Here is a 9,557-nt window from a genome sequence, read left to right as displayed (position 1 = left end):
CTTTCAGTCTTGGTGGGTGTTGTTGTTGCTGAATGTTGGTTTTAATTGCTTTTATTGTTGGGTGTTTTAATTTAATTCGTTGTTTTTGGTTTTAGTGTGTACTTCTTTTATCTGTTTTATTGTCCTCTGCGTTGATCCCATTTTTTGAGGAGAAAGGTTGGGCTGAGCCTAATATTAATGAATGAATGAACAATTGTTCACATAACAACAAGCAAATCCAGTGCTCTTTATATTTATAAATACTTTTCTTGCTGAATCTAACATGGCCAGCCTGGTGAATATCAGAGTATAAAGCATATCCAGGGGTAGCCTTGTTGGGCATATAGCAAAATACACGATCATCCAGAATCCACAAAACAGTGGTACTTTTATTGGACCAACCAAAATGCACATTATACATGTTGCAGGCTTTCAAAGCACCTTAACCAAATGCATGGATATGGCTAACATAATCTTTTCTTGTGTGAAGTCAAAGGCTTTCATGGCTGGCATCCATAGTTTTTTGTGGGTTTTTTGGGCTATGTGGCCATGTTCTAACATTTTCTTCCTGACGTTTTGCCAGCATCTGTGGCTGGCATCTGGCGAAATGTCAGGAAGAAAATCTTCTAGAACATGGCCACATAGCCCGAAAAACCCACAAAAAACTATAATCATTTCTTCTTTCTTTCTTTCTCTTGTATCATTTTAAACATGTTTGCTTTATGAAGAAGCCGGTGGAGCTTCAAAAGTTTGCAACAATGATAATGTACATTTTGGGTGGCCCAATAAAGATACCACTGTTTTGTGGATTTTGAATGAATAAAACATAGACAACGTGCTTCCGAAGAAGATCAAACATTAGCACAGCCCAAATCAGAAATTATTTAAACCCCAACCTGGTTGGTAATCTCCTCAAGCACTCATTCAGAGGGTGACCAGATGTCCTCCTTTTCCAGGACATGTCCTACATTTCAACCTTCTTTTCAGGAGGAATTTCAAAATGACCTCCATTTTGAGCATAATTAAGCAGCATTAGTTAATATTTCTATGAGTGTTTCAAGTTTTTCTTTGGTCACGTCCTCCATTTTGTTCTGGAATGTCCTACATTTTGCAGTGCCTTATCCTCCTCCTCAGTTAGGACATCCGGTCACCCAGTTTTGAACTCTTATGTGGCAAATGTCCTCTCTTTTGCTGGAATGTCCTACATTTTGCAGGGCCTTGTCCTCCTCGCAGTTGGGACCTCTGGTTCCCCTGTCCTGAACTTCTCTTGGGGCATGTCCTCCATTTCCCTGGAATGCCCTCCATTCTTTGCAGTGAGGCCCTCTGGCCCCTGCCCTGAACTTTCCCTGGTCTTCGCCCCTTTGCCCTCTGCCCCTCCTCCCCGAGTGAGTCCCCCTTTGAGGCAGGAAGCGGCGGGAAAGCCCCGGGGGCCTCCCCCACTGCTCCGCGCGCCCCCTGTCGGACGCCTCCCCGACTCCAGGGCCAGAGGAGGAGGAGGGAGCTGGAGAGAAGGGGAGCGCGGGCCCCCCCTGGTGGCCGAGAGCGGGACAGACGGCCTTGGAGAATGGGCGAGGAGGAGGAGGGAGAAGAAGAAGAGCGGAAGAGACTCGCTCCTCCTCGCCTTGGCTTCCAGCCCCACTCTCCTTTCACAGCAGCAGCAGCAGCAGCAGCAAGGCTTCCACGCGGGACGGAGGCGGGCTCGCATGCAGCCAGCAGCTCCTCTTCCTCGCCTGCCTGCCCCAAACTCTGGGCCACCACCTGGCTAGCCCTCGCCCACTTGGCTGCCGGCGGCTGCATCTTTCCCCCTGGCCCTTGCCCTCCGGAGTCCGAGGAGACTCAGACCGACGCTGCTGCTGCGTCCTTCCCTCCTTCCCTCTCTCTCCGTTTCCTCTCATGCCACCCCTGCCGCCTTAGCCAGCCCAGGGGGGTGGCATCATCTTCATCCTCCTCATCTTCATCCACAACCTTCTCATCTTCCTCCTGCTGCTTCTGCTGCTCCTGGGCGGCCCCTTCCTGGAAGCCTGGGAGCCCTCTCTCCCTGGCGGCCCGGGGCTGCTCCCGATGGGGATCCGAGAGTTTCCCAGCGGCCCGGCCCGGGGGAAGAGCATGGCCAGGTGAGGAAGAAAGGAGGGCAGGACACGCCGGGAAGAGCCCGTCCGCACTGCAGAAAGAACCCGGTTTGGCGCCGCTTTAAGGCTTTCTGGCTCCAGGCTATGGAATTCTGGGAGTTGGAGTTTATTGTGGGGTCCAGAGCGGAGGAGGAGGAGGAGAGAAAGGATTGAAGTTCGCCTGAGGGAAGCCTCCCTTCCTTCCTTAGTAGCTCAGCAAGGAGCAGAAGTGGAGGCACTCCTTGGGTTCCTTCCTTCCTTTAGCATTTTCGCTCCTGAGGCATTTTGGGGCTCTCTCTTGGCGGCTTTTCAGAGGTGGCCTCTGTGGGAGTGCCATTGGAGGATGTTGGGAGCATATGACAGCCTCACAGGAGAGACTTTTCCCTCCATGAGAAGCTCCGAATCCTGATCCGGTGTATCCGAGGGGCCACCTCAGGTTGTGTGTCTGTGATTTTCCAGGACCTTTCCTCCGTTATTTCAGCCCCCTTCTGTCCGGGAAGAATCCCCAAACGTCCTCCATGTGGAGCAGGACTAAGTAGCACGGATTTATATTTCGGTGGCCGTATCCACACCACAGAAATAATGGGGTCTGACACCACTAACTGCCCTGGCCTAATGCTGTGAAATTGTAGTTGGTTGTGGCACCAAGCTCTGAGAGGACTTTGAGAGCAAAGCTCTGGTGGTGCCACATCCACCTACCATTCCCAGAATTCCATAGCCTTGAGCCAGGGCAGTTAAAACGGTGTCAAACCGGGTTGCTTTTCCAGTGTGGATGCAGCCAGACCCAGACTCCTATTTGCCTCCCCTCCTTACCCTGCTTCTTTTCTTTCTCCCTTTCTTACTTACTTGCTAGTTCGCTTACTTGCTGTTCACCGCTATGATCTTTGGAATAGCGGTATATAAATAAAACAAATTATTATTATTATTATTAGTGGCATGAGGAGATCTCCGGATGTCAGCCCCCGGAGGCTGTCAGACATCAGCCCCCAACTCCGGCAGCTCAAGTACCTGGTGGTGGACGAGGCCATCAAAGAGGATTTGAAATGGTCCCGATCCGTGGAGGACCTCACCAGTGCTTCTGTGGGACTCACCTCCATCGAGGAGAGGATTCTGCGCATCACTGGTTATTATGGCTATCAGCCCTGGGCCGCCAGCTACAAAAGTAAGACTCTGGTTTATCTGCTTTTTCCATCCTTCCAGAACAGCACTAGCAGCTCCTACTTGCTCTTTCCCTAAGCCTCCCTCTCCCCATACACCAACTTTCTGTCAGCAAGGGACCAGTCTCTTTTCAAACTGCCTGGAGAGGTAGGAAGGGCTACGGTTGTACTCTGGAATTAATCCTGACAGTCCTCTCTTAGGTGTCAGATGCTGGAAATGAAATATGGCCTCTTGCATCATCAAAGTAGATCAGAAATCACCTTTGCCCATTGCCTATTTGTTTCTGCTCCCTTTTCCTCAGTTCTCTTTCTTTCTCTCCATCTGATGAGAGCCATGCTTGTATTCATATTCCAGCCTGATGGAACTGATGGCAGGTTGGTGCGGGTGGAGGGATGTGCTCTCTTTCTGTGCCTTGGTTTCAACATATTGTGACACTATGGTAAGCTGTATCCATATTTATATAAGAATGGATCAGCTGAACTTTCTGATTGCCAGAGGGGGAAAAAGGTGATTATTGTGCAAACATAACTCTTCAGATTGGGAAAGGGATGTTAGTTTAGTGCTCAAGCTGAGATCAAATGTGAATTTTTTTTGAAAGGTTACTGTGGAACAAAGTAACCCCTTTCTTTAAAAAGAGAAAAGGAAAAAGAGAAGCAGTTATAGTGATGGTGACTGAAGTTTGCTGCTTCAGAGCAAGAAGCTGATCTTTGGTTATATTGCAAATGTCTTCCAGTTGGATAATTTAACAAACTGGCATCATCGTCTGCTAAATGGCTAAAAGGAAAGTGGATTGTTAGTTCTCTAGTGCAACTTACGTTTATTTTAGTTATGAAATATATTTCTTTTCTGTTGCAATACCTTGAGTTAAAGCAGGCTGGCTTTCTCTTGTCTAATGTGGAAGCTGCTTAAATTTGCATTTCTGAGAATACATGTAATAATATTTTTCACATATCATAAATAAATTACTATAGGATTCAAGCAACAATAACTAGCAGTTTAACAATGTACACCAGTTATTGTGGCTCACCACAACACACTATTCATGGTTCCTGTTTTTATGGTTCCAAAGTTGAATAAAAATGTATTATTATCTTGAATAACTGATGGTTACAGACAGTAAGGAATTATTTTTAAAGAATCTGGAATACAAAAGAACAGGATGTATTTTCAATTTTGGAACTCATTTGTGAGCTGATTGTCCAGAAGGAAATACATTCCTGTTTCTATTTTCCTTTCATCCTACATTTTGGTTCAGGAGATGCAAAGCCTCAAGCAGATGAACCTGGACACAGCACACATTCAGTACACATTCAGTACACATTGAGTACTGGGGCAGCTCTCTTGCCCATTCCGTTTTTTTCAGAAAAAAAATGGTCAGAGCTTCCTTCAGATTAAATATCTCAATAAGTATTTATTCAGCTCTGTGAAAAATGACCTAAGGAATGGCACACATCTGTGTTTGGTATCCACATGAAGCCACCAGCTGAGATTGTCTTGAGGCTTTGGAGTGAAGTGTCATTAATATGTTGATGACACCTGCTTCTGTTTTTCTGTCATGATGTAGGAGCATAAGGTCTCTCCTGAGCCATTGTCTGGCAGCTGTAATGGATTGGATGAGAACTGATAGATTGTACCTGAATGTAGATAAGCTGTAAATGATTCCAGATGGGATCCTTAGAGAAAACCCATTGTTGCTGGGATTTGCCTCTTGTTAATTGAGCAAATATGTATCCTATGGGTTCTTTCCAAACCAGGGTTAGTTCTGAGCATTAGAATTAGTTTTTGGTTGCTGCTTCAACCTATTATTATGGGGGGGGGGGACTGCAGTACTTTGTACTGTGCTGTGCTATCACACCGAGATCAGGCAACTATTAACCATGTTTCTGGAACATTGACTGACTAATGTGACATACTTCGCATGGATCTGTTTCTTGTCAATTCCGTCTTATAACTGCCCATCCATTTTCCATAGTGGGACAATGGAAACATATGAAATTCGCCTCTAGTCCTGGCTAGGATGAACCCATGCTGGTATGGAGGAAACTGGTCAGGCACGTGTAGTTAATATCAATCAGAGGCTTGCAGTAGACTCCTGGAAAAAAAAGGACTGACAGGCAGAATCTGCATCCATTTTGAAGGTCACAGATCAGGGGCCATGAACGGTCAGACAGGTCCTTCAGAACCCTGGATGGTCCCAGGAAACAAGGCACAGAGGGCTGTGTGCCTTGTTTCAAAGGAGAAACACACTTCTCTATTTTATTTAATAAAATATAATTCTGGGACAGGCAGGGGAAGAGATTTTTGGGGCCTCAGGGGCTGCAAAAATGGACGGATGGCCACATATTGCATAGAAGAAGTCAGTCAGCAACCAGCTCTTGTCAGATTCAGTTATTTTGTCAAAAAGGCCATAAAATGTAGTAAGATAGTGGAAACTGGAAGTAAATTTCTATCATGTCACTCTTGCATTTTTGGCACCAGTGGAGCATGGCTCATGGTGGGCCTTGGGGCAGAAATTGTCTCACAAACCCATTGAAAGTGCTTGTCCCACTCGTGTATAGTTTGTCAGCAGTACCCGGGGGGCTTCTGTCCACTGCTGAAATAGAAGATCCCTAAAAGACTGGTATCTGGTTTCAAGCTTAGCACTTCATTGTCACTCCCTTGGCACACTTCTGTAATGCACAGCTAGTATGCAAAAACCTTTGATGATAACAAATATACTGGTTCCTTCATGGGGACAGGTGAAGAGTCTGCAGTTCCTGTGGGTTATAGATCAGTAGTTTCAATTCCAGTGGTCTCTAGTAGCTAGATGCACATTATCAAGCTCTAGATCTGGTTCTTTTGAGTGTGAAGGTGTTGTCTCGGCTGGCCCTTCTGTGACTAAATCAATGCCTAAGTAATTGCTGAGAGTATGGATTATGTCAACGGTAGTGACACTAGCTGATTTTTTTTTTCCTTTAGGAAAATGAAAGGTAATGGCAGTGATATCTTTGTGGTGATATCTTCTGAGATAGTTGTGTCTTCTTGGTGGCTACTTCCACACTGTGGAATTACTAGCCACAGGAAGTTAGGTTGCCCCACTCTGTACTCTGTTCACAATCTTTCTGTTCACTTAGGCCACTGAGTGTTAACTGTATGATATAGAAGAGCTTTTTCAAATGGATTTTTTTATCATTCTAAGAGCATTTAAAATTGTTTTAAGTTAATGTTTTATTGTGATTGTTTAACTGTTTTTTTTAACTTTTGTATTATCCATTTTAATAATATTTTGTTTTAATTCATATTGTGAGATGTGTTAGGCCCTTTGTTGAGAAACAAGTCAAATGTAAATTGAGGGGAAAAAATAAGCAACACTCAAAAGACTTGTACAACCTGTGTGTTAAATAAGCAGGCAAATTCAGTTATCTAGAAATGGCTGTACTAGAAAAGGTGCTACATATTAAGACTTTTATGTCTGGTGCCAATTCATAGTACAGTCAGCCCTCCTTATCCATGGATTTTTTATCCAAAGATTCAAGCATCCATGGCTTGAAAATACTTTAAAAATATAGAAATTCCATAAAGCAAGCCTTGATTTTTCTATTTTATATAAGGGACATCATTTTTCTATGCCATTGTATTGAATGGGACTTAAGCACCCCAGTGGATGACAAGGACCCATTGTATAGTTTACGAAGTGGTAGAACAATACTATAGAACTCTGTCCCAAAAGATGCATTTCTAAGCTTTGAATTTAAATACTTTTCTTTTCAAGGTAGTTTTAACAATTCTATTATGGTCATATCACCAGCCCAAATATTCAGGATCCCCCTTCCGTCTTGTACTCTGTATTTTTTAGATACAGTATGTGTAATGTATGCTGTGTCAGGTTATCTTTTGAGAGAAGACTTAACCTTTTCAGTGCATTTTAAAAAAGTGGTGTTGTATTAAGTTTGAAAGGTTTTTTTAGTTTTAGCTGCTCCTGCCCTCTGGAATGCCCTTCCGAGAGAAGCAAGGCTGGCCCCCTCCTTGCTTGCCTTTCGTCAGCAAGCAAAAACAGTTTTATTCACGGGATGGCTTTTACATGAAGTGTTTGTTATATGAGTGGCTATTGTGGTTTTATAGTGGTTTTAATGTTTATTATTTTATATTGTTTTTACTGATGTTTTTAATTATTTTATTGTAATATGTTTGTTAGATTTTGTATTTGTGAGCTGCCTTGGGTCCCTTTCTGGGAGAAAGGTAGCATAGAAATCAAATCAATAAATAAAGGTCTGTTTCCTACTATGGATCTAACAGCAGCCTATCCTCTCCTTAAGTCCAAAATATATTATTACAGAAGAACTTCTTGATGTTACTGTTGAAAATATCCATATAATTAGTCCCCCCTCCCCCCACTCTATCCAGGGGAAATGAAGAACAATTTTGCCATGTCTTCCCACATTCAGTTGTTCATGGCCAAGGAGAAACCTTTTAAAACCAGGAAGAAGTAAACCGAAACAAAACTTCTGATTTTCTTCCTGGTTTGAAAAATGGCCTTTTCTGGATCTAAAATCATCTAGGGTATGTGGCCTGCTGTGACTGACACTCAGTCTTGTTTTAATGAATTCACTGGTAACAATTTTATTTCAAGAGCAGGCATTTTATATTTGAATATGATCATACATATATTCCTGGATTTTCTATTTGAAATAGTCTTGAACCAGACATCAATAACAGAATTTCTTATGTGCTGAGATTTAATTTCTGTCCATATGGTGCAACTTCAGTCATTCTAACTGATCTCAGAGATACCAGTATCTCTGTGTGATGCCCATCTGCCTTGAGGTGAAGATGTAGCTTTCATGATACTGTATGTTAATTAATGAATTTACTGATATGCTAATCCCTTTGTTAACTGTCAGAGAGTATTTTATAGTAACAAAAAGGAATGATGCTGAATTCATTCTGTGAATGGTTATTACAATTTGCATTTTATTAAACACTTTACTTAAAGATATCCGAGAGAATACACCTTTGGGTAAAGTGTGAATAACTTTTCTGCTTTGTTAGTTTATAATGCCTTCCTGTGTACAACTGTAGTAATTACTGCCTTGCAGGCTTTGTTCTTTCAGCCTTAAAATGAGCAGTACCTTGTCTTTTGAATAGCCCTATTGCCCATTCAGAGAAATTGGTGTTTCTTCCAGATTGGCCCTTATGGGAGGGCCAGCTTCTGAGGTAGATGTTAATGCTTCTTTTTGACATGATGACTAATAGTCCAATTGACTTCATGTTGAGCCACTGTGGATATTCTTGCTGAAATGAGAAAGGTCACGTCGGTGTTTCAATTAAAATGTGTCTGCTGGGATTTCAGGTTTGTCTTCGGAAACTAATGGCAGCCAAAGCTTAATTGCAGTGTGAACTCTTTACAATACTTAAGTAATTTCTAACTTCTGAAATTTATTTTAAGTTATACTAAAAGAGCTTGCAACTCTTTGGATTAACCAGAGGTAATTATTTATTGGAATGATGTGTTTCATAAATAATGAATTATATTGATTGTCATAGCTATGTCACTGCTGTTTATTTGGAATGTAATTTTGGGGGAAATTGATTGATAATCTTGGTAATCTATGTCATGGTTCATTAATAATAATAATAATAATAATAGGTTTTATTTATATACCGCCCAATCACTGGGAATCCGAGCGGTTTACAATAGAGGGGATAACAGACAGTTCCCTGCCCACAGGCTTACAATCTAAAAGACACGACACAAAAGGAGAAGGGAATGGTGAGGGGGGGAGGGAATCAGGTCCAGCATTCTTCTCTCCCTCTGAGGCCTGGACCAAGGCAGATGGACCGGAGGGAGGGCTCTTCTTCTTCAGGCTAGCCCCTGATGGAACTGGGCCAGCCTACTCTCTCCCTCAGAGGCCGAAAGATGACAGTTAGGGAGGGAGGAGCCTCCTTCTTCAGGCTAGCCTCTGATGGAACTGGGCCAGCCTTCTCTCTCCCTCAGAGCCCGAATGATGACAGTTAGGGAGGAAGAGCCTCCTTCTTCAGGCTAGCGTCTGATGGAACTGGGCCAGCCTTCTCTCTCCCTCAGAGGCCGAATGATGACAGTTAGGGGGGGAGGAGCCTCTTTCTTCAGGCTAGCCCCTGATGGTACTGAGCCAGCCTTCTCTCTCCCTCAGAGGCCGAACGATGACAGTTAGGGAGGGAGGAGCCTCTTTCTTCAGGCCAGCCCCTGATGGTACTGAGCCAGCCTTCTCTCTCCCTCAGAGGCCGAACGATGACAGTTAGGGAGGGAGGAGCCTCTGTCATCAGGCCAGCCCCTGATGGTACTGAGCCAGCCTT

General features: G+C 43.7%; 1 protein-coding gene across 1 annotated transcript in view; it reads left to right on the top strand.

Moving 5' to 3' along the window:
- The first annotated feature begins 1,647 nt into the window (after positions 1–1,647).
- Positions 1,648–9,557, top strand: part of SLC35F3 (solute carrier family 35 member F3) — a 156,189-nt gene continuing 148,279 nt past the window's right edge. Inside the window, exons 1-2 of the mRNA XM_042447182.1 lie at positions 1,648–2,093; positions 3,020–3,249. Coding sequence (XP_042303116.1) covers positions 2,041–2,093; positions 3,020–3,249 — 283 coding nt within the window. The 5' untranslated portion in view covers positions 1,648–2,040. The remainder of the gene's footprint in view (positions 2,094–3,019; positions 3,250–9,557) is intronic.

Source organism: Sceloporus undulatus, chromosome 1, assembly GCF_019175285.1.
Source record: "Sceloporus undulatus isolate JIND9_A2432 ecotype Alabama chromosome 1, SceUnd_v1.1, whole genome shotgun sequence".
Classification (NCBI taxonomy): Eukaryota; Metazoa; Chordata; class Lepidosauria; order Squamata; family Phrynosomatidae; genus Sceloporus; species Sceloporus undulatus.
Note: the sequence above shows the minus strand (reverse complement) of the source record. Positions and strands in the feature narration are given on the sequence as shown.